General features: G+C 37.3%; 1 protein-coding gene across 1 annotated transcript in view; it reads left to right on the top strand.

Moving 5' to 3' along the window:
- Positions 1-26,399, top strand: part of brip1 (BRCA1 interacting helicase 1) — a 295,612-nt gene that overhangs the window by 38,971 nt on the left and 230,242 nt on the right. The window contains exon 7 of the mRNA XM_072243257.1: positions 17,920-18,204. Within this exon, the coding sequence (XP_072099358.1) occupies positions 17,920-18,204 (285 nt within the window). The remainder of the gene's footprint in view (positions 1-17,919; positions 18,205-26,399) is intronic.

The raw sequence follows: 26,399 nt of genomic DNA, 5'->3' as shown, positions 1-26,399 counted from the left end.
TTGCCCACATGTTCCATTGGGGCTGATTATTCTTTGTTGTGGTTTATGGTTCCATAGTGAATTATTGCTAAACTGGTCTCTGATGTGTCAATGTGTCTTCTACTTCTGTGTCTCTGAGCTGGAGCGCAGAAATTGAAAATGCATTGAAGGTCAGCTGCTGACACATCTGACCTTGCACTCTACTGTTGGACTTGCTATTCATTCCAGGGCTGTATTTTTGCTTTTCCTTATTTTATTGTACATCTTTTAAATTAAGGAGCAGTTCAACTCATGTTCTCAATATTATCTATTTGTTATATTTGCACAGTTTGACTTTTCCACATTGTTTATTGGTCTTGGTGTAGTTTTTCATTCATTCTATTGTATTTCTTTGTCAACTGTGAATGTCTAAGAAAATTAATCTTGGGGTAGTGTATTGTGACATATATAATTTGATAATTTACTTTTGAACTACTTAACCTCTTTTAGCTAAGTTTAGCTAAAATATTTTGGTTTTAAATGTGGTTGAATATCAGCGATATTTAAAACAGAGTAGTATCCTGGCAAAGTCTGTCAGGGCTTTCTGGGGGCAAGGCCTTGTGATTCCCTGCCTGAGGCCTATTTGCTACTGTCTGTAAACGTGCCTTGTGGAAGAATTGTGATAAGACCATAAGATATAGGAGCAGAAGTAGGCCATTCGGCCCATTGAGTCTGCTCCGCCATTCAATCATGGGCTGATCCAATTCTTAATCATCCCCACTCCCCTGCTTTTACCCCATACCCTTTGATGTCCTGGCTAATCAAGAACCTATCTATCTATGCCTTAAATACACCCAATGACTTGGCCTCCACAACCGCTCGTGGCAACAAACTCCACAGATTTACCACCCTCTGACTAAAGTAATTTCTCCGCATCTCAGTTCTAAAAGGACGCCCTTCAATCCTGAAATCATGCCCTCTTGTCCTAGAATCCCCTACCATGGGAAATAACTTTGCTCTTTCTAATCTGTTCAGGCCTTTTAACATTTGGAATGTTTCTATGAGATCCCCCCCCACCAGTTTTCCTGAACTCCAGGGAATACAATCCAAGAGCTGCAAGGCGGTCCTCATATGGTAACCCTTTCATTCCTGGAATCATTCTCGTGAACCTTCTCTGAACCCTCTCCAATGTCAGTACATCCTTTCTAAAATAAAGAGCCCAAAACTGCACACAATACTCCAAATGTAGTCTCATGAGTGCCTTATAGAGCCTCAACATCACATTCCTGCTCTTATATTCTGTACCTCTAGAAATGAATGGCAACATTGCATTCGCCTTCTTCACAACTGACTCAACCTGGTGGTTAACCTTTAGGATATTTTGCACAAGGACTCCCAAGTCCCTTTGCATCTCTGCATTTTGAATTCTCTCCCCATCTAAATAATAGTCTGCCTGTTTATTTCTTCCACCAAAGTGCATGACCATACACTTTCCAACATTGTATTTTCATTTGCCACTTCTTTGCCCATTCCCCTAAACTATCTAAGTCTCTCTGTAGGGCTCTCTGTTTCCTCAACACTACCTGCTCCTCCACCTATCTTTGTTATCGTCGGTAAACTTAGCCACAAATTCATTAATACCGTAGTCCAAATCATTGACATACATCGTAAAAAGCAGCGATCCCAACACCGACCCCGTGGAACTCCACTGGTAACCGGCAGCCAGCCAGAATAGGAACTCTGTATTCCCACTCTGTTTTCTGCCGACCAGCTAATGCTCCACCCATGCTAGTAACTTCCCTGTAATTCCATGGGCTCTTATCTTGCTAAGCAGCTTCATGTGCGACACCTTGTCAAAGGCCTTCTGAAAATCCAAGTACACCACGTCTACTGCATCTCCTTTGTCTACCCTGCTGGTAATTTCCTCAAAAATTGCAGTAGGTTTGTCAGGCAGGTTTTTCCTTTTAGGAAACCATGCTGGCTTTGGCTTATCTCGTCATGTGCCTCCAAATAATCTCATCCCTAACAATCGATTCCAGCAATTGTTGTGGAGACTTTCAGCCTAGTCTATCCTGTGAAGATAAGGTGAATTGGATTCTTCAAAGTTGCTGGTGAATGCAGCAGGCCAGGCAGCATCTCTAGGAAGAGATACAGGTGACGTTTCGGGCCGAGACCCCGAAACGTCGACTGTACCTCTTCCTAGAGATGCTGCCTGGCCTGCTGCGTTCACCAGCAACTTTGATGTGTGTTGCTTGAATTTCCAGCATCTGCAGAATTCCTCGTGTTTACGAATTAGATTCTGATGTTTTTAATCGCAAGTTCTTTCGGAAGTCAGGAAAGTGGCATAAAACTTACAGTTTCTCGATTGTTTTATTAATTTTAATAGAACAAAGAAAACTGAAAACGGACAGTAACAGTATGTGGATGTGTGTGTGTATATAATATATCTGTATATATGTATATGTAGTTATTAAAAACACTAGCTGGTAATTAATTGTTAAGATACAAGAAAAATTAGTCTAATCCAACAGTGGGATTAACAGTGATAAGTGGGATAGAGATGGCATTGGCAGTGAGCAAGGGCAGACGATAGTGGGTCAGATTGAGCACAATCTATAAAAATGTTCCAGCAAATGTCAAACAGGTGGAGAGACTTAGTGGGTCAAGCGGCATATTAAAGGAACTGATGATGTTTCAGGTTGGGAACCTACATCAGGTCTTGACCCAAAATGTTTACAGTTCTTTTCCCTCACAAATGTTGATTTAACTGTTGAGTTCTATTTGTAGTTTGTTTTTTCACTGTAGATTGCAGCATCTGTAGTCTCCCTACAAATGGCATCATGTGCTATGCTTTTGAAACTAGTACTTCTTTATTGTACCAATAGGGGGCAGCCTTGCTGTGAGACAGATATAGGTTGTGCTCATTTGTTGCCCATTTAGCCGCTGGCTACCCTCTTGACATCTACAGTTATCAAAACAGAAGATGCTTAACTCATGAATGTATGGCACAAGAATAAAACAATATTTTAACTGTTAAATAAAAAGGGAAAATACTGAAAATATTTAAACATGAGATTCTGCAGAATCTGGAAATCCAGAGTAACATACACAAAATGCTGGAGAAACTTGGCAGGTCAGGTGGCATCTGTGGCAGGAGGAACAGGTTTAGCATTTGAGGTTTGAGATCTTTTGTATAAAAAGAGTCTGGCAAAAGATCTTGGACCTGAAACGTTAAATCTGTCTCACCTTCTGAAGGTGCTGGCTGACCTACTGAGAGTTTTCAGTATCTTTCATAGTTCTAGTACCTGCAATCCTGAACTGTCAGACCTTGATGTCTTTATTGTATTGGATGGAAATCGTAGCTAGCAGAAGAATCAGAATCAGTTCTAATATCACTGATGTGTCGTGAAATTAATTGTTTTGTGGCAGCAGTCAGTGCAAAACATGAAATATAATATAAATTAAAATAAGTAAGTAGTACAAAAAGAGAGCAGAACAGTGAGGTAGTGTTCATGGGTTTGTTTATTGTCCGTTCGGAAATCTGATGTCAGAGGGAAGAAGTTGTTCCTTGAGTGTGTTTATGTACAAGATTGTGATTGATATAAGAATTGTAATTGTACCTGATTACTTGGCAGTTAATTAACTGGTACAGAAGAAGTCTCAATTGGATCTTTGTGGACAAATCCTCTGTAGATGTGGAACAGTACAAAATTAAAATGCATTGCAGGAGCTATTTATGAAAGATACTCAGTGTTTCATTGTGGAATTGGATATTAATGTTTGACTGGTAACATCCCTTTGCATCTGTGTGAATGAAGATTTACATCATGGAAGTGACAGAAAAAGAATCGGGTGGAAGTGAAAGTATCTAAAATGATGAAGACTGTTATTCCACTAATGTATGACAAAAACAAATGTATTTCATGGAATATGTAAGTATGTGTAAAGAATATGTAAATAAACCCTATCCTCGTTATATGTGTCTTCAGACAATGCGAATTCAGTTATGCGAGGAACCTATTTCTATCAACTTCTCCTTATATGCGTCCAAAACTCAGTTATGCGAGGAGATCTGCTTTCCCGCCAATACAAGTCAGGTGCGCATGCCTCACAGTCTCACTCCCGCCAGTCTCGCATTGGTTTTGGCAATGTGCAGATGTGTGATATTGCGCTGTTAAACTTTTGTTCTTTTTACCTACGGTGCACTGATTTTGTGCTTGAAATATTTAACTATGCCTCCTAAGCGTCAAGTCCTGGGCCATCAGCTAAGCGGCAGAGAACCACTTTGACACTTGGGGAGAAAAAGCTAGAAATATAAAAAGGGTGGCGTCAGATGAAGGTAACACAGCTCTGGGACGCTACTTCGGCCTGAGTGTGTCCACGATCAGAAACATAAAGAAAAATGCTGAGAAAATAAAATGTGCAGTGATTGATTCATCACAAGTATCTTTTAAGATTGTTACCAAAGTGTGTAATTCGATTATGACAAAAATGGAGAGAATGTTGAGTTTGTACGTTGAGCATGAACAAAGAAAAAAAAACACTTAGTTCCAATCATCTTCGTGTGAAAGCTTTGGAAATTTATGGTCGCCTTTGTTCAGAGGCTAGTGAGGAAGTGTCAAGTGATATAATGCAAGTGCTTTAATGCAAGTAGGGGATGGTTTTCTAAGTTTGTTAATTGACACAGGCTTCACAACTTAGCTGTGTGTAGTGAGCAAGCCAGTGCTGACCACGAAGCTGCTGAACGCTACCCTGTGCAGTTGCGGGCTTTGATAAATGAGTTAGGCATCACACCAAAACAGGTGTTTAATGCAGACGAGACCAGGCCTTTTTGGAAGCGTATGCCGAAATGCACTTACATAAGTAAGGGTGAAAAAAATCTGCATCAGGTTTCAAGGCAGCAAACGATAGATTGACTTTGCTTATGTGTTCCAATGCTGAAGGAGACTGTAAGATGAAGCCTGTCTTAATTTACCATTCACTAAACCCCCATGCTCTTATGGGTTTGAGTAAGAATATGCTTCCTGACCACTGGGCAGCTAACAAGAAAGCATGGGTCACTGGTCAAATCTTTGAAGATTGGTTTGCTAATCATTTTGCTGTTGAGGCTGAACACTACTGCTGGGAACAGAATCTTGCCTTTAAAGTTCTTTTGTTGCTTGCCAATGCGCCAGCCCATCCTAAACATTTGGACAGCATTCATCCTAACATAACAGTGTGTTTTCTGCCGCCTAACACAACATAGCTGATTCAACCACTCGACCAAGGTGTGATACCCACATTCAAGGCGTATTTCTTACGGCGCACTATCTCTCAGATGCTACAAGCAACAGAGGATTTTGAATATCCCGGGAGTTTACCAACGGTGAGAGAATGGTGGAAGTCCTTCAACATCAGACATGCCATCAACAACATTGATGAATCCTGGAAAGAGGACAGGTCTTCCACTCTCAATGGAGCGTGGAAATCAATTTGGGCAGAGTGTGTGCGCACCCTCAAGGGGTTTCCTGCCTTCACTGCAGCTGTCCAGGATTGTGTGGCCTTGAGCCGTAAAATTGGTGGGGAAGGATTCTCAGATCCCGAGACTGCTGACGTGGTAGAACTCCTGGATTCTCATGATGAAGGATGACCTTCTGCGTTTAACTCAGACTGAAGGTAATAACGATGAAGAAGAATTGTCGAGTTGCAGGTGAAGGATTTTACAGTGAAGCAACTGGCAGAATTTTTTAAGGCTGTGGAACACTTGGCACAAATGGTGATGGACATGGACCCAAGTTTAGAACGGAGTCAGCATTTCAGTCATTCCCTACAGTCAAGCCTTCTTTCCTACAAGCAAATTTATGCTGAAAAACAAAATGCTGCCAAGCAAATGATCCTCACCACTTTCTTCAAACCGGTGTCATCTCCTGCTGCCGGCAGTACTGGGAGTTCTTTGAGTTTTCCTTCACCCCTTGCTGTCCTTGATGATCCTGACGACACACAACCATCCACCTCATCCATGTAAAGCTGCCCGACACCACAACAACCACTCATCTCCCGGAGTGAACACACCTGCCACTGTTGGTGAGTACTGTACTGTACACCCTAGTAGTTAACTTACTATGATTTATCACGTTGAATATTACCTTAACTTGATGAAATATAATATGAATGTTGCCTTGTGTACTGCTTTTGTGTCATATTGGTAAGAAAATGTGAGTAAATTACAGATAAAACATATTTAGGAAGCCTCCAGAATGCATCCCTATTTCCTCCATTTAAATAATTATTCACATTATGCGTTGACTTCAAGGAACATATCTCCTGCATATAACGAGGATACGGTGTATACTTTTCCTTGAATACAATCCCTGCCATTTACAGCCTGTATATTCCCTTTGGGAGGTGTACTTTTGAACAGTCTGTAAGACCTGGCATTTTTTTGCAGTATTCTGCAGGATTTGGTGAACTAGACTCTGAATGCGGGTATGGCTGCAGCATGGTGTGACCCGGCCCGAGAGCGCAAAATGAACTGATGTTTATCTGATTTAAGCACTGAGCCAGTATAAAAAGCTTAAGGCATCAAAAGGCGAAGGATGAACCGATGTTCTCAATGAGGTTTATTCGCCTCAGCACTGAACTGACTCTGCAGCTGTGGCCTGTATCCTTCAGCACTCGCATCGGTGCTGAATTGGCTCTGTGGCTGTGGCCTGTAGCCATTGGGTTCTTGGAACAGCTCTAGCATAGAGCTGGCTTTGTAGCTGTGGGTAACACACACAAAATGCTAGAGGAACTCAGCAGGCCAGGCAGCATCTATGGAAAAAATGTACAGCTGATGTTTTGGGCCGAAACCCTTCGGCAGGACTCACCTCCAAGGACCCTGCGGTTCATGTTCTCTGTGTTATTTGTTTACTTTTTGTATTGTTTGCACAATTTGTTCTTTCTTTCGTACATTGAATGTTTGACAGTCTTTGTTGTGGTTTTTGTGGATTCCACTATGCTTCCTTGTTTTATGGCTGCCTGCAAGGAGATGAATCTTGAAGCTGCATATGGTACACACATTTTGATAAATGTATTTTGAATTTTTACACCTTACCATACCATATGAATGCATACAACAATTGCTTAAAATGGCTTTTGAAACAATCCAGTGTCAATTTTAGTGACATCTGATATTAATGCAGCCTGCACCCATTAACACGGTAATATAGATAATTCATTGAGGACAAGCAAAAAAATTACTTTGAACAAACTGACAAAATAGAGCTGAGAAGAAAAGGAATCCTTGTTTGCCAAGGATTTTATAAGTAAGGAGAAACCGATTATCAAAGAATGCTGCTGAGAGCCAGGAAAAACACTTATCCACACTAAAAAAATTGTGAAAATGGTGGCAGCACCTGTGATTTGACATAATGATCGTTGGGCAGTGGATTTCTTTCCATGATGATTACTTCAGTGTAGAAAATGTAACTGCTATTTTTAGGGAAAACAGTATGGTGTAAGGTATTAAAAGCTTAGAAAATCGTAAATCACTACTAATCCATAAGCAGCGTAGAAAAACAATAGGGATTATAAAATCATTTCCGATTTAAATTCTTAGTATGAACTCTGTTTGCTTTTACACATATTTGTCTTGAAGTAAATGCTAGCTGTAACTTTTAAATAAGGGGTAAACAGAAGCCAATCATGCATTTGTGTAAAGTACCACATTTTAACTTCCATGTAGTATTTTAACAGCTAGACATCTGTTATTCCTTCAAAGCCAATTATTAAAATTCCTCTTTCATTTTGAAAGTAATTCATTACCAATATTTGTTTACACTGTATACAATTTATTAACCAAATGAATGAATAGTTGTTTTTGTCATAGTCATGGGTTTGTTAAAAGCTGCTGTGTACTTCACTGTTTTCATTTCTTTTTATGGTCTTTTTCATATCTTGCATAATTTTTTTGTTTGTAATGCTCTGTTTAAGATTTTTACCGCTATGCTGTAGGTATTTTATTTTAGCAGTTCTGTAAGAGCAGTCTATTCTGCTTTTAGCATGTTTGGATTTGAGCTAAAGATAAGGGACTATGTTATTCAACCTAGGAATGTAATATCAGCCAGTCAGGATGGTGGAATTGGGAGAAGGTTCTTAAGAACACTGGGCAAGAAAGGATTTTGTGATGGACACTGGAGGTCTTTTTGGTGGGAGCTGAGAGAAGGCAGAAGGGAAGATGGCGGAGGATGCTGTCCCTGTTACACAAGATACTTTGTGCAGATGAATGGCTTCAAGGAGGAAGGACCAATACTCTTGTGGGGGAATTCATTTGTTTGAGGTGGATTTTGAGCAACATTTGGAAGGTTACACGCACGCTGGACCCACGGTCTGCGAGTTAAAGACAACTTAAAGATGAGCTCCAATTTGTGTGCACATTTGGACCAGGTTAACTGTAATGGGCCCTTTTAATTTTTTTTCTTTTCTTTTTCCTACTAAATTAAAGCTGACATTTGTAAATACATTTTCTTTATAATTGTATGCAGTGTACGATCTGTTATTTCCTGCCAACAGCTAATTGCATGGGAGCAGTATTTACGCAGTATTTACACAGTATTCACACAGATCGGGGTTTGGGTGGTCGAGACACCCCAACTTCCCGGTTTTGGTGGGACCCAAGTCATACCAATCCTAGACATATGGTGCTTGAGAATGGTGGTTTTCTCACTGTTCAGTTGCTGTTAGTGAGCGGCTAACAAGCTATATCTATAGAGATGCCTGGTAAAAAGGGTTTAATTTGTAATTGCCAATATTTGTTATTTCAGTTCTTAATTCAAGTCAATTAAAATGTTGACCAATGTAAGCTGAAAAGTTTGCTATCTTTCTATCTTGTCCAGATATACCTGGGCATGCTTAGGCAGGGTGGATACTGCATAGCAGGACAAGTTTTAGAAAGGCTATAGAAGCAGCGCACACACACGCACACAATGTTGTGTGTGTTCATTATAATAAAGTAATAGTATTTTCAGGAGTATCTGTGATAGCAAAATGTCTTGCCAATGTTGCAACAGCTGCGATGCTTTCTGTTATATTTTGTGTGTGTGTGTATGCTTAATTCTCAGACAGAGCATGACTCCTCTTATTAAGAAAGCATGTGAGTTCTACTTTGGGTGTAAAATTGGTGACTAAGACTAAGCCTGGGCTCCTCACATTTTGTTGTGCAATGTGTTCTGTCGATCTGGGAGGTCCTTGGAAGTTCATGCCATTTGCTGTCCTGATGATACGGTGAGAGGAGAAGGATCGTGTGACAGATTACTACTTCTGTGTGACCAGTGTGTCTGGTTTCTGTGCTAAAAATAAGAAATCAATTGAACACCATAAATCAAACAGGTCATCAAAGACACGCAATTCGAAGAACTTCTAGTGGGATTGGAGAAAATCGCATGGAAGGCGTTCAAGGATGTTGTTGAAAATTTTCTTCACAACTACAGAGCACCAAACTATGTGCAACTGGTTGGCAACATGCTTCAAGTGTACAAAACCATGAATCAGAGCCAGAATCAAAATTGGATTTAATATCACTGACATATGTCATGAAATTTCTTAACTTTGTGACAGCAGTACAATGAAATACATTATAAATATATAGAGAAAAAAGTTACATTAAGTTTGTATGTCTATTAAATAGTTAAGTTAAAATAGGTAATGCAAAATTACAGAAATTAAAAAATGTAGTGAGGTTGTGTTCATGGGTTCCATGTCCATTTAGAAATCAGATGATAGAGGAGAAGAAGCTGTTCCTGGATCGCTGAGTGTGTGCTTTCAGGCTTCTGTACCTGCTTCCTGATGGTAACGGTGTGAAGAGGGCATGTCCTGGGTGGTGGGGATCTTTAATGATGGGTGCTGCCTACCTAAGGCACCACTCCTTGAAGATGTCTTGGATACTATGAAGTGCAACATGTCACTAAAGATTCACTTTCTGCATTCCCATTCAAACTTCTTCCCTGCAAATCATAACGCTGTCAGTGACGAGCATAGTTGAAGGTTTCACCAGGACATTGCGGTCTTGGAGAAACAGTATCAGGGCAACTGGAATCCATCAATGTTGGCTGATTATTGTTGGACACTTAAGAGGGAAGCCTCAGACACTGAGTACAAATGAAACAAAACATTTTAGCTTCGTTGAACTATTGCAAAATGTCAGCACCATTATACAATTAAAAGCATTATATTCAATAAAAGTTAATTTACTTGTTTCTCCAAATTCGTACATGATACAAGTAATCAGAAATTTGTGTTCAGCTTTAAGCGGTCTATCATAAAAAAATGAGGAAGCAACACTTTCAAAAAATATTTGCTGTCCAGTGCAGTAGCTGCAAGAAGACAGCATGGTTCAGATGATTGGGATTTGATGATAGATATTGCCTTCCTGAGGCAGCACAATTGTACCATTTCCTATACTTTCTCTGTCATTCTTACTTCACCTTTTCCGAGCCGTACTTTTCTTGATTCTGTTAACCTTGCCCTCTACCACAACAGCTTTCATACCCAACAGCTCATGTTCCTCTAACAATAATACACCACTGCAAAATCCATTCTTCCCACCACTTGCTACTCTTCTTGAGGCACCTACTTCCACAAGTGCAGGAAATTCTCTATCTGTCGTCTCACCACTTACCTATTGTACAGGCTAAGATGCTTCTTACAATTAACATGTATTTGGTTTAATGTACTATTTTACTGGTCATAGTATATTTTCTTTTATTTTGGTGTGACAAAGTGCAAATTGATTTCTTGCTTTGAACACTTCTGTTCAATTTGCAGGAGCATTTTTCACTCCTGGTTGCTTGACCTCTTAATTCTACTTTCAGTGGTCTTCCTGTCCTCAGCCTTCTACAGTTAGTTCCTCAGTGAAACTGACAATAATTTGGACAACATTTGATTCGGTTTGTTACAAGCTTTTGGACTCAATGGGGTTCAATAATTCCTTATTTGTTATTTGTGCTTGTCTCATTTATTTGCAGACAGCAGGTGCTGATGAAAATTTTCATCTTTCTCTGTTCAACTTCTTACTTTTACCACTCCATTTTAATATTAAATAATGATTTTTTTTTGTTTTTTAGTCACTTGTCTTCCTCTTTTTCAGACTTTCAGGAAATCCATTTCAATATTTTAACTCCTGAAGTATCAAGTAATTTTCTTCATGTGCAGCATTTCTGTGTTCATGGCAGCCCCTGTGTAACAGCTATTTGGGTAATGCAAATCTGTTGTGATGGAATTCACAAATCGGAAACTAAAAAATATCAGATACAGAATAGAACTCGCTCTTACAAAATTTTCAGAGGGTGAAAGAAAACATGAAAGAAACAACAAACTTTGTCAGTTTTTACTTTTGGTCACTCAATACTAGGGGAAATAATATTTGGTTCTGACATCACTGGATCAATTGGGTGGGCAGTCATGATTGAGGCCTCCTTTGCTATGCCCTCTCCAGTCTAAGCACACATGAACAGCTATGCACTTCATCCATGAGGTATGTTCTCTGATGTGCTGAATTGTGGGGAGCTGCAGTAGCCACAGCAAGCTCCTTAAGGTTATCCCTTGGGTTTAACTCCAATTCCACTAAGTCGCTGCACTTTAACCTGACAGCCCACTGAAATACTCTGCACCACCTTTCTCCCATGAACTTCAGTTTTTGATTCCCAAAACTTTTTTCTCTGATAAGCCCGCTTCCTAAATCCTTTCCGAACCCATGAGAAAATGCTTTGCAGGTGAAGAGCATGGCAGTGCTGTGTTCTGAAGCGTTCACACATCCTCAGACTGGAAAGGGCTTGGTAAATGGGATGCTTAACAAAGAAAGCCAACCCAATTGATGCAGTGATATCATTATTTAAATCTTATTGTCCCACAGTACTGAATGACTAAAAATAAAAATTAGCAAAATTAGTTTATTTCACACGAACACGACAAACTATCTCTTCTTTCAGTTAGTCCTGAAGAAGGGTTTTGGCCCGAAACATCGACTGTACCTCTTCCTATAGATGCTGCCTAGCCTGCTGCGATCACCAGCATTTTTTGTGTGTTTTCCTTATTTCACCCTCAACTCTTGTGTTTAATGTTGGCATCAGCTGTTAGCTAATGGTCATGGGTCACTAATAAACTGGCATAGTATGAAAGAGAAGACATCCCTAAAGAGCATATCTTTCCTTGTAACATTTAGATTCGATGGGAAGAGTGAGTTTGCATTTCAGAAGCTCACGATACAGCAGTTTTCAAGGAACATAACTTCCATGACGCAAGAGTTGCCTGTATTAAAGTTTGCAGCATTTGGACTGTATTTTTGTTATCTTTCTGTTTTGATTAATTATTTATGCAAGAGTATATCTGACACACATAATTTTGTGAAAGAAAATCTCGTTAGATGTCAGTTAATTTTGAATCTGAACCTGCGGTTCTGTGATTGCAGTTAAAATCAAATTACCTTTTAAGTCTTGGCTACATATGCCTCATTTTAAAATCATGTACCTTTTCAAACCTTTGGGTGGGGGGAAGTTAGTTGGATTTTATTTTTGATTCAGTTTGAAAATTTTTTTTTTCATTTGTTACTGTTTTGCAAGGCTGGGTATTCTCCTTTGTTGAAAACTAGTTATGATATTGATCAGTAGTCTCTGCACAATATTTGGTTTCTGAAAGTTATGATTAGCCAAGAAGTACATTGTTGAGATTATAAAAATATTAATCCACTGAGTAAACCAACATTTAAAAAAACTTTTTTAATAAGTCTGTGGAGGTACTTTTAAGTTGTTAATTATCAAAATAATCAAAAGCTCATTTACATTTAGTGTCAGCCCGCTCTGTGCAGATCCTTTTGAACATTTGTCAATGCTTCAGTGTTCCTTTAATTGGCAGGTGGAGGTTGTGAATAAGTATTCTGTGATCATGTTGTGTGGGGGAAAAATAGCCTTTTTCCCATTGTTACAACTTCCAAATAAATTCCTTCACTTTTCTCCCTAGAAGTTAATTTGACACATTGACAATAACTTCACATTGATGTAGTTGAAGATTATGCTCTTAAAATTGTTGGATAATTTGCCAACCAGATAGCTTGAGGCACAGTTATGAAAAGTAGAAACCTTTATGATGAAAGTAGCATCTTTATTGCATAGTTACCTTTTCAATTTTGTATAAAAGGCAAGTGGGAAGGAAAGTCTCTTTATTCTTATTTTATTGCCAAGTCATCAAATGTCAAAAGTTCAATTTGTGTTTACAAACCAATAAAAATAAAATGGATAGTTGGAATAACATGCATGCCAAGTATTAATTTGCTGTTGTGTAGAAGAACAAAGAAATGTTTGCAGTCTATTTAATGAATAAGATGATTTGCTACTACATAATTCCTTCAAGTATTAAAGTAGCAGTAGTTTGAATGATGAAGAGCTTTTGCATCTTTTGACATTAGTACCTTTCAGGACATTGAAGTGGGAAAAACTAATTTTTTTTATGCATATGACTAAATTGATTGTTGTTTAGGCATCCTAGGCCTCTGCAACTAAAAGTGATGATATGATGTAAAGATCCCACAAAATGGAGAGAATTATGGATAGGCGAGCACATGCTGTCCTTGATTGCAAGTGCTTTGCAAATAGTTTGAAATTTTTTTAGGAAAATTGCAATAGCAAATTGCAAAAATTATTTCCATTATGAAATTTTATTTTGGTTGATTTATTGCTTTGTTTTCATGTTACTTTTTCCATGCCGTTTTCAGAATCATTAATGTGCTACACACTTTCAACAAATGAGGACTTAAGGATGATGCAGCTTTCATTACAAGCTGCAAATCTTGCTCTGCAGGCACGAACCATGTCAGACATTAGTGCACATATATCTTACACCCATGTGTCAGCTGTTTTCTGCCTAGCTGCTGACAAGAGCTCCATTCATAATTCTTTTTATCCTTTCAATGAATAGGTAATTATTCAATATAAAGCTGGATATTTCGATTGGGGCATTTAGTGCAGCAGTGCAGTGTAACAAAATCTGCTGTTATTGGCAACCTGAGAGGAGAATGTTAGAGTTCCTGCAGTGATGTAACTTTAGCTGCTTTGAGCCACTCTTTACTTGGCACATCATTGAACCTTTTATTCTAATAACTGACTGCACAGGATGGGTCACATTTACCCCCATTCTTTCATGTATTGTAATGTTTAATAGCAGACAAAGTTGAGTGGAATGGTGGGTAATTTGAACTTGCCTTTCCATAGATCAGAGACTAAAAACAAGTTGATCCTCAGTATTGTGGTACAACCTAAACAGTGACTTGGCATTTATTACTGGAGGATGATCTTACTGGTTTAAGTTGAAAGCAGCAAATATTTCTTCTACTTGATTGATATGGTTTGGAGGTGAGCAGCATAGATTAGCCACATGATAAATCTCTGAACTCAATTGTATGAAAATATTCCTGGCTCTTTTAGTCTAGTTTGTGAAACAAGTGAAGATTGTTTCACATCTTGCACATTCTAACATCATGATTTGGGAGTGGAAGCCTTTTATTGTAAAGTGAGAGTGTAACGTAACAGGGCTCTGATGTTTAATTTGACAAATGCAAGCATAAGCTTCTCACTTTTACTTATAAAGCCTGTTTATACAGTAGAATACTGCTGATGAAGAAGGGATTATTCTTAAATATGATTAAAAAACAGTTACAAATAGACTGTTATGTTTTGCCAGCAAAATAAGCTGGTTCTAAAATGTAATTTGGCTTTTTTTAGTAGTTGATATGCATGCTTTTGTGACTTATGATCTTTAAAAATGACAAAAAAATCTGTGAAAGATTCTAATTTTCAAAAACCTTACTGATGTACTTGTGTTTTATTTGCATACAGTATTTTCTTTTTTTGTAATGTACTGGAGAAATGTGATCGAATGAAAAATTAAACTGTTGATTTTAAGTTGCCAACAGTTGACAATTTTTAGCTTTGAAAGTGTGAAATGTTTTAAGAACTACTTAAGGATAACAAAATATTGGATTGTGATAAAAATCTTATAGGCTTGAAAAGGAAAATTCACTTGGGGTTCCTTCTCTGGATATGGTGTACAGAATTGCCCTACAGCTGAATAACCATCTGTTGTTGAAGATAATTGCAATTTGGCAGAAAACAATTGATAAGTTTCCCTTTCTCACATGTGTTTCTGAGTTGTTATTGATTCCCATCATCACTAATCCTGTTTCTTTGGCTTTCTTTTCTTGTTCCTCCAACTTTCTTCATTTCACATTTTCACCTAATTCTTCTCCATCTATCTTATTGTCTACCTTTTATTTTATTTCATTTCATTTCTCCCTTCCTCCCTCTCTCTCTATTTCGTTATTGCTTTTTAACTTCATTTTCTCCCTCTTCCTCCTCCTCTTCTCTTTTCTCTTACCCATCTCTTTATTTCTTTCCTCACCTCCCTTTTTTCTTTTCCTTCTCTCTCACTCCCTCCTTCATGTTTCCTTTTCTCTCTCTTCCATTTACTCTTTCCTCAAATAATCATTGTTATTCTTCCCCCTCTCCTTCTGAATTCCCTTTCACTCTTACCTTTTTCATTTTTTTTTCTCTTTTCTCCATCTCTTTTCAGTTTTTGAAATTGTTATCTCAACCCAAGTTAGCTTCCACAAAATCCATTGCACAAATCTATGTTCACACTCAAGGAAGTATTCTTTTTCATGCTTTACTAACTGCAGAAGCCTGTTTTGTCAACAGAGAAATCTGAATCTTGGGTTTGGCTTGAGTACAGCCCAAGGAAGCCTGAAAATCTAAAGTCTGACTAGTAGGAATATATCATAGAATTGTACTGGATAAATTTGAGACAATTAATTGATATGGATTTCAGAATGACATTGGCTATAACACGCAAAAATACAATATTGAACTAATTTGATTGAAAAATATGGAGCATTCAGTTGTTACATGTGTGGTGGTGCCAGATTGTCACACCAGGATTGGATTTACAAAGCTGATACTCTGAGGATAATTCAGGTTGTGGAGTTTTGTCCAAGTGTCAAAATTTTCAAATAGTAGGAAATTGGATATAATCTACAAATAACTAATTTGTAATGGTAATTCATAGGAATCTCAATAAACTAAATGAATGGAGAGCTGGAGCAAGTTGAAGTTTGAGATGAAGTATAAAGTATGAACATCTTTCAAGTTAAGTAAAAGTCAAATTAAATTATTCAGTGGAAATATTTTCCTGCTAATACAGCAAAGAAAGTGGTTAGAAACATAGAACATAAAAAACCTACAGCACAATACAGGCCCTTTGGCCCACAAAGCTGTGCCGAACATGTCCTAACCTTAGAAGTTACCTAGGGTTACCCAGAGCCCTCTATTTTATTAAGCTCCATGTACCTATCCAGGAGTCTCTTAAAAGACCCTATCTTATCCATCTCCACCACTGTCGCCGGCAGCCCATTCCACGCACTCACCATAATAAAACTTACCCCTGAATTCTCCTCTCTACCTACTTCCAAGTACCTTAAAACTGTGCCCTCTTGTGCTAGCCATCTCAGCCCTGGGAAAAAGCCTGTCATCATCTTGTACACCTCTGCCAGGTCACCTCTCATCCGCCGTTGCTCCAAGGAGAAAAGGCTGAGTTCACTCCACCTATTCTCATAAGGCATGCTCCCCAATCCAGGCAACATCTTTGTAAATCTTCTCTGCACCCTTTCTATGGTTTCCTCATCCTTCCTATAATGAGGCAACCAGAACTGAGTACAGTACTCCAAGTGGAGTCTGACCGGGGTCCTATATAGCTGCAATATTACCTCTCGGCCCTTAGACTCAATCCCGCGATTGATGAAGGCCAATGTCCCATATGCCTTCTTAACCACAGAGTCAGCCTGCGCAGCAGCTTTGAGCGTCCTATGGACTCGGACCCCAAGATCCCTCTGATCCCCCACACTGCCAAGAGCCTTACCGTTAATACTATATTCTGCCAGTATATTTGACCTACCAAAATGAACCATCTCACACTTATCTGGGTTGAATTCCACCTGCCACTTCTCAGCCCAGTTTCGCATCCTATCAATGTCCCGCTGTAACCTCTGACAGCCCTCCATACTATCCACAACACCCTCAACCGTTGTGTCATCAGCAAAGAGTCAGCAAGCTTTGGAATGATATGATAGAACAGCACGGAGTAGCTTAGACACAGACTCTTTCTATTGGATAGAATGTGGTTTACTCTTCAGTGACACCATCTTTAACTAAATGGATAAGTGTGGAATGATCAACCAAAAGATAAGTGAATATTTCATATTTAATTTATCTTATTTACAGCTCCACACATAGACACTCCTTTTTTTTTGTTACTCGTTAGCCTTTATAGAAGTCTCTGCTTCTAACATTTCTGTCATATAATGTTTCTGTTTTCACACTACCACAATTTTTCTCTTTTGCTGGAACTTAAAATTTATTTCATGTTAAATCTTACTCTGAACAGTCCTTAATCAGAAATGTCACCTCTTTTTCTACATGTGCTGTCTGACTGAATATTTTCAGTATTTCCTGTTTTACTTGCTTATGATTTATTTATATTAGTAATCCTGCTAAGAATTAGAGCTTTGTTAACAAATTGAAGATGTATAGATTTTTATATCAATCGTTTAATAAACTTATTTAGATATTGAAGTGCATGAAGTGTAATAGTTTGATTTGGTCATTGGCTGGTTCTGATTTCTATAATTTCTAAAGTCATGTTCTCCCCACATTGCCATCAATTTATCCCAGATTCTAGCATTCATCTAAACTCTGGTTAATAAATTGGTTTCCACTTGTTTTCTCTCTAGTTACTCAATTACCTTGGTTTCGTAACTGTGTGGTAAATCTAGAGCAAAATAACTCTTATAAACTGTTAATTACATTTAAATAATTATAGGATAATTAATATGCAAACTGTGAATTGCACAAGATATTTCAAATAAATTCAGTGATTAAATTGTTTTCTTTCTTTCTCTTGCAGGTTTCTCGCCCCTGTAACCTGTGCACTTGCAGTTTGAAGACAAATGGAAATGATGAAAGTGTTGCAAAAGGGAAGAATAATGTAAAATCACAAGTCCCAAAAATATTTTTTGGCACTCGTACACATAAACAGATAACACAAGTCACTCATGAACTTCGGCGTACAGCTTACTCGTATGTTCGAATGACCATCCTGTCCAGTAGAGATCACACCTGTGTACACCCTGAGATCTCTAATAGTTACAATAGGAATGAAAAATGCAAGGAACTCCTAGAGGGGAAAAATGTAAGTAATCTTCTCTTTATCAAAAGTCAGGCACAGGTGTTATTGCCTTTGACTGTCTTGGACTAACTCCTTATCCAGTTTCCAAGGAACTGTTGAGGGTGGGGATGTTCTGGGAGCTGCTTCCTCCTCTTAACTATTTAACTGTGCACCTACCCTTCATGACTAGTTGAGGCAGTTCTACAGAGTTTGTTAGTTGTGAGTTTGCTTTGCTCTGTCTTTTGCATGCTGATTTTCAATTTAATATTCCTGTATTTCTGTTTTGGAATATCAACAGTTTGGCACCTTTATTTTTAGGTATACCAGTTAAGGTATCCAGATTTTGGAATGTCCTTCTGCTCTCTTTATTTTAACTAGGGTTAATCCCTTAGCTTGATTCTAATATCAAGGACATGCTGTATATACAGAAAGGTGTTGGGAAAGTTTTGGTAACATCATGAATGATCCCACCCTACTCATGGACTGTTAGTCTCACTTCCATCATGGAGGAGGCAATGTAACCCTAACCCTAACCCTAACCCATCCATGCTAAGACCACTAGACTCAGAAACAGTTACTTTTCCCAAGCAATAAGACTGATCAACATCTCCACTCACTAACCCACCTTTCCACGTCCTCGATCACCACTAATTTATCATTTTCTTTGTTGTGTGTATATGTCTATAAACTTTAAACAAGCTTGAATCTAGAAATAGAATGAAAAGTTTGCAAAGGCATGAGAATATAGATTATAATGTTGTGATGTGTGGTTCTGTTGTTGCTGATGGCCGATAGTACCTCATGGAGGCTCAGCTTTGAACGCCTAGGTCTATTTTTAAATCCATGTCATTTAGAATCATTGTGCCACAAAAACCAATGTAAAATCTCTTTACAAGGGCTTGGTGGTCACTTCTATCTGCAATGGTGGATTGTCAGGACAATTTCTTACAGGTTTATCAGTGATGGTTCACTGGCTATATGATGCAGATCTAACCAAGCAACTATTTCCTTTTGGATTAAGCCTGCTGGTTTTTTGGTGTTACAAAAATACTCTGTGTTGATACCGTATTCTGAAGTTGCATTCCTCTCTGAACTACCTTCAGTGTTTTCCAAGTGTTGGTCACATTGGCAAAGCACTGATTCATCATCTGAGAGAGAGTGATAAGTGGTTGTTTGGAGGAGGTTTCCTTTACTATAGAGTATTCCCAACAATGCCCATCTTCTGTATATTCCAGTGTATTCCATAGTGGTCACCCCCATCTAGTAGGCCTGGTTTTAAGTCATTAAGAAGGTAAAGATGGAATAGGAAAGTAAGCTAGCCAGTACTATTAAAGAGGATACCAAAAGCTTCTTCAGATACATAACCTGTAAAAGAGAGGCAAGCATGGATATCAGACCGTGGAAAACAATGCTGGAGAGGTAGTTATGGAGGACAGGAAAATGGCAGATGAACTGAGTAAGTATTTTGCATCAGTTTTCACAGTGGAAGACATTAGCAGTATGATGGAAGTTCCAGGTGTTGGGGGTTATGAAGTCTGTGAGGTTACCATTACTATGGAGAATGTTTTTGGGAAACTGAAAGGTCTGAAGGGAGATAAGTCACCTAGACAAGATGGTGCACATCCCAGGGTTCTGGAAGAGGTGGCTGAAGAGATTGTGGAGGCATTAGTAATGATTTTTCAGGAATCACTAAATTCGAGAATGGTTGTGGAAGACTAGAAAATAGCTCATGCCACTCCACTCCAAGAAGGGAGAAGGGCAGAAGAGAGGAAATTATAGGTCAGTTAGTCTGACAGTGTTTGGGAAGATGTTGGAATCGATTGCTTAGGACGTGGTTTTGGGGTACTTCGAGGCAACTGATATGATAAGCTGTAGTCAGCATGGTTTCTTCAAGGGAAAATCTTGCCTGACAAATCTGTTGCAATTCTTTGAAGAAATAACCAGCAGGATAGATAAAGAAGGATGGGTTGATGTTCTGTATTTGGATTTTCAGAAAGTTGCTTAATAAGCTAGGAGCACGGGGACCGCCGCTGTCTGCCAATGGAGTAGCAGTATTTTTCTGCTGCTCTTAGTTTTCTTTCTTTCCCCCTAGTTTGAGCTTTGAATTTAAAATTTTTACTTGTTGATTCTTGAGGGGGATCAATATGTCTATGTCTACAAGAAGTGGGAAGAATTTACCTGAACCTAGTGATAAAGGTAATGGGAAAGGAAAGGTGCAAAGGGAAAGATCTGGTGAAATGCCATCGTGGGCTGAAGATATCGTTCGGACACTGAATTCAATTAAGGATCAGAATGGATCAATTAAAGACCAACTGGAAAAGAATAGTAATGAAATGAAGTCATTTCTGGGAAAACTTAAAGACCTGGAAACTCAAGTTATTTCACTCGAAGAGGAATTGAAGATAACTAAGCCAAAGTTGTCTGAAGCTACAACTCATTTGGAAAGATATCAAAATAAGATTATAGACCTGGAAACTAGGTCTCGACGAAGGAATATAAAAATTGTTGGGCTGCAGGAAGGAGCTGGTAAGCTTTTCCACACTTTATTTCCTACCATTCTATCAAAGCCGCCTGCTATAGAAAGGGCACACAGGGCGTTTATCTTGAAATCGAAGGATTCTAGTAAACCAAGATCTGTTCTGGTTTGCTTTCGTCATTTTAAAATTAAAGATCAAATAATGCGACAGGCAAGAAAACAGAGAGTTTTTAGATTTATGGAATCTGAGCTCCGCTTCTATGAAGATTATCCAAGAGAGATAATGGAACAAAGATCAAAATTTGCCCTGGTAATGAAACAAGCATATGATAAAAAATCTTTTCCCGTCTTTGAGGTACCCGACAAGAATTAAAATTTTCCCTGCTAATTCTCCTCCTCGTACTTTTTTTGATCCAAAAGCTGCACTGGATTTTGTTCAGGCTTTACCTGCCGCTGTCACCGACATCGCTATTGAATGATCCATCTGAAAGGCTGTTTGGCTATTTATATATTATTCGCATTTTGGAAAGAAGATTTATGAAGGTGTCTTGTATATTTCATCGAGAGTCTAATTAAAGAAGACAGAGAGTTATTCTTTATTGCATATTATTGGTTTTCCTTTGGAAAGATTTATGATTTAAGTATCTCTGTTCAAATGATCTCTGGACATTCTATGACTGAGGGAAGAAGATAAGGCGATTTGTTCCTTTAATTTAATACTTGGTAGCTAATTGGTAGTTTTTTCCTACTAATAGGGCTTTTTATATTTTTTTCTGTTTTATTATAACATTTTATAATTGAATTTAAAGCTTTTTTAGGGAATTAATATTAAACTTAAACATGACGCTGGTTTTTCTCTCTAAGAGATAACATTATTTTGGTTCTTGTTTATTAGTCGATGGAATGTAAATACCTTTTTTTGCTGAGACTTTATTGTCTTTTTCACAAGGTCACTACTTTTTTACTAACTGGGGGGAGGGAAAGAAAACACAGACGGAGCAGTCAGCAGCTTTGAATTCTATCGCAGATCGCTTGCCTCTTTCGGGTTTCGGGGTGTGGGTGGGTGGGTTTAGAGTCAGGAGTTTTTTCCCATTGGGTGGTTCCGGAGCATGCGTGTTTTTTATTTGGTTGTATTCTTCATCACCGCCATCTTTGATCATCCTGTATTGGTATGTGCTCTATGCATGTATAAAGTAGAATGAAATTATAGTATGCTGTTCAAACGGATTAATATAATAAGTTGGAGTGTACGCGGTTGGAATCATCCTATTAAATGAAAGAAGACTTTTAAAATTATTAACCGATTCCAACCTGATATAATTTTTGCTCAAGAGACACATATCAGGGCGGGAAATCAAAATAGATTTTTTAGATGGTGGAATGGTTTGCAATTCCACTCTACTTCTCAGAGGAAAACAAAAGGCGTGTCTATTTTCATTAAACCTAATATATTTATTCAAGAGGATATTGAATCAGATTCTAATGGTAGATTTTTAATTGTTAAAGGAACAATCTGTAATAGAAAAGTTGTTTTGGTTTACTTGTATGGTCCTAACTTAGATGATCCTTTCCTTTTTTTAAAAAGGTATTTGCTTTACTGCCTGACTTAAATGAATATATGCTCATAATGGGTGGGGATTTTAATTGCTGTTTAAATCCTATGATTGATAAGAGCTCAACCAATCAGCGACTTCCAAATGGATCTGTGTCATTTATAAATTCCTTTTTGATTGATTTTGGGTTGATTGATTTGTGGAGGTATCTTCATCCCGACAATAGAGAATATTGTTTCTTCTCACATGTTTATAAAAAATATTCGAGGATCGGTTATATTATAATCAATCCCCGCTTCTTGCCTAGCTTTAAAACTTGCGAATATGACGCTATTGCTATATCTGATCATGGGCCTCTGAGTTTGTCTTTTGAATTTGATGATGTCATTCTTGCCTGCCCACCTTGGCGCATGTCTCAGACATTATTGCAAAACTCTGACTTTGTCACTTTCATTGAAACCCAGATAAAAGAATTTTTTCTTTTTAATGATATAGGGGGTATGTCTAAATTAGTTATATGGGATACATTTAAAGCATTTTTACGTGGTCAGATTATTTCTTATTCAGCTGAACTTAAAAAATAAACTAAAGCAGAATTAGGTAGAATTTCAAAACAAATTAAAGATTTAGATAATATTTATGCAATTTCCCCCAATACTGATTTATTTAAACAAAGGGTGGAACTTCAATCACAGTATAACCTGTTATTAACTCATCCCATTGAAGCTTATTTGCTTAAGTTAAAGAGCCAATTTTATATGTCTGGAGATAAACATAATAAACTGCTTGCATCTCAATTAAAAATGGCTGCAGCCAAAAAGCAAATCATGAAAATTCGTAGGAAAGATGGTACCTTAGCTCAGGAATATGAAGAAATTAATAAGATTTTTCAAGATTTTTATGCTGAGCTATATAAATCTCAATACCCGTTAGATTCCTCTAAAATGAATGCTTTTTTACGAAAGATTGTTTTTCCTAAAATCTCGGCTGAGGATCAAAAAACTCTCGATGCTCAAATTACTGAAGCCGAAATTTATAAAGCTATTTTTTCAATGCAATCTGGTAGTCCCCAGGACTTGATGGCTATCCTGTAGAATTTTATAAAAAATTTGGAAAGTTACTCTCTCCGTATATGTTGGAAATGTTTAAGGATTCTTTTGTGAAAGGTGACTTACCCTCTACTTTTTATGAGGCCTCTATTTCTTTAATTCTTAAAAAAGATAAAGATCCTACTGACTGTGCTTCATATAGACCTATTTCATTACTGAATGTTGACGCTAAGATTTTGTCAAAGGTTGAAGAATATTTTGAGTAAAATTATTTGTAAAGATCAAACAGGCTTTATAAAGGGTCGCTATTCCTTTTCAAATGTTCAGAGACTATTTAATATTATATATTCATCCTCTTCTAAAATTCCACAATGTGTTGTATCTTTGGATGCTGAAAAAGCGTTCAACCGAGTCGAATGGAAATATTTATTCAATGTTTTAGAGAAATTTGGATTTGGTGTTAATTTTAATAATTGGATTAAAATGATATATAAAGCCCCTATTGCTACTGTTGTCACTAACAATCATAGGTCTCCTTTTTTTCAGCTTTGACGGGGACAAGGCAACGCTGTCCATTAAGTCCTTTGTTTTTTAATTTAATATTAGAACCCCTTGCTATTGCTCTTCATGAGGCTAAAAATATCCATGGGATCTTTGTGAATGAGACCATGCATAAGGTCTCTCTTTATGCTGACGATTTATTGGTTTATATATCTAACCCTGACGAATCCATTCCTGCCTTGCGAAAATTATTTAATGAATTTGGAGGTTTTTCAGGATATAAAATAAATTTTAGTAAAAGTGAATTGTTTCCTTTAAATGATTCTGTCTCTATATATGATAATACTCCTTTTAAAGTTTCAGACTCTTTTAGATATTTTGGTATTATAATTACTAAAAAATATAAGGATCTTTATAAAGCTAATTTTGTTCCCTTAGTAGATTCTATTAAGTATTTATTTAGTAGATGGAGTCCACTTACATTTTCACTTGTTGGTTGTATTCATATAGTTAAAATGATGATTTTACCGAAATTTTTATATTTATTTCAGAATATTCCTGTTTTTTTGACTAGGAAGTTTTTTGATTGGATTGATTCTATTATTTTATCTTTTAATTGGAATAATAAAAGACCAAGAATTAGTAAATATCATTTACAAAAATTGAAAAAGGATGGAGGTCTTGCTTTGCCTAATTTTAGAATGTATTATTGGACTGTTAATCTGCGATATATGTCTTTTTGGTTATACTGGGTTGATAAGAGTGATCGGCCAATTTGGGTAGACCTGGAACTGAAAGTTGTAAAACAGTTTTATTTAACCTCGTTATTGGGAGCTCCTTTACCTATGCAATTAGGTAAAGTTGTTAATTTAAACGTATATTCTGTGATTAAGTATTCTTTACAAATTTGGCTCCAATTCCGCAGTTCTTTTAATCTTAAAAAATTTAAACTTTGTAGTTTAATTTACCGAAATTACTTTTTTAAGCCTTCTTTGAGTGATCCAATTTTTTTACTTTGGAAAAATAAAGGTATTAATTCTTTTTTGGATTTATTTAAAGAAGATAGATTGTCCTTTGAACAATTAATAAATATTCTCTTTCGTACTCACACTTTCTGCAATACCTTCAAGTTAGATATTTTTTACAAAAATATTTAAGTAATTTCCCTTACATATTGGAGGCTGACCTGTTAGATACTATTATGAGTATGAATCCTTTGATTAAGGGTTCTATTGGAAGAATTTATAATTTATTATTACAATGGGATAAGCGACCTTTATCTAAGATTAGACAGGATTGGGAAAAGGAACTTAATTTGACTTTTACGACGGAGGATTAGATGCGGATATTGATGTTGGTTAACTCTTCTTCAATTTGTTCTAGCCATTCATTGATTCAATTTATAATTGTACATCGTTATCATTTGACAAAGGAGAGACTTTCTAAAATCTTTCCTAATGTTGATAGTCATTGTGATAGATGTAAATCTGAGAATAGCTACACTGACACATATGTTTTGGTCTTGTTCTATATTGGAACAGTTCTGGAAGTCGATTTTCTCAACAATTTCTAAAGCACTTAAAATTAATTTACAACCTAATAAATTAACTGTGCTTTTTGGGGACAGTTCCTCAAAATATTCATGGTATTTCTGTGTCTGACCAACATGTTATTGCATTTGTTACATTGATAGCTAGGAGGGCCATTTTGTTGAAGTGGAAGGATACATCAGTTCCCACTTTGTCACAATGGTTCTCTCAAGTGATGCTATGTCTTAGATTGGAGAAAATTAGAAGTCGAACCTTTGAACCTTTATTTGATTTTGAGAAAAGATGGGGCTCATTTGCTCGTTATTATCATTTGAGATAATTGATATAATTTTTCCAGGATCTAATTGTAAATTTTTTTAGTATATTTTCTTTTCTTGCTGGTGGATTGATGTTTATTTTTAGAAGCTTTTTGTATGACGCATGGCTCCAGGGTTGTACACCTAATGGGTTCTCTTTTTTTTTTCCCTCACTTTTCTGCTCAGTAGATTTTTTTTGTTATCACAAAATTTTGTTTTCAATCTTTAAGATAATGGTTTTTTTTGAGGCATTGTAAATGTTGTTACTTTGATGTAATGTTATTTTTCCTATATATACAATAAAAAGATTTGAAAAGAAAGAATAAGCTAGGAGCACATGGTATTACAGTGAAGATTCTTGCATGGATAAAGAAATGGCTGACTGGCAGGAGGCAAAGAGTGGGAATAAAGGGAGCCTTTTCTGGTTGGCTGCTGGTGACTGGTGGTGTTCCACAGGGGTCTGTGTTGGGACTGATTCTTTTTGTGTTATATGTTAATAATTTGGATGATGGAATTGATAGCTTTGTTGTAAAGTTTGTAGACAATACAAAGATAGGCGGAGGGACAGGCAGTTTTGAGGAAGTAGAGAGATTGCAGAAGGACTTAGACTGATTAGGAGAATGGGCAAAGAAGTGGCAGATGGAATATAGTGTGGGGAAGTGTATCATTATGCACTTTGGTAGAAGAAATTAAAGGGTTGACTATTTTCTATTTGAAATGAAAATACAAAAATCCGAGGCACAAAGGGACTTGGGAATGCTTGTGCAAAATTCCTTAAAGGTTAATTTGCAGTT

This window comes from Mobula birostris, chromosome 25 (genome assembly GCF_030028105.1).
Source record: "Mobula birostris isolate sMobBir1 chromosome 25, sMobBir1.hap1, whole genome shotgun sequence".
In the NCBI taxonomy this organism is placed as follows: Eukaryota; Metazoa; Chordata; class Chondrichthyes; order Myliobatiformes; family Myliobatidae; genus Mobula; species Mobula birostris.
The sequence above is the reverse complement of the archived record's forward strand: the minus strand, read 5'-3'. Positions and strand labels throughout refer to the sequence as shown.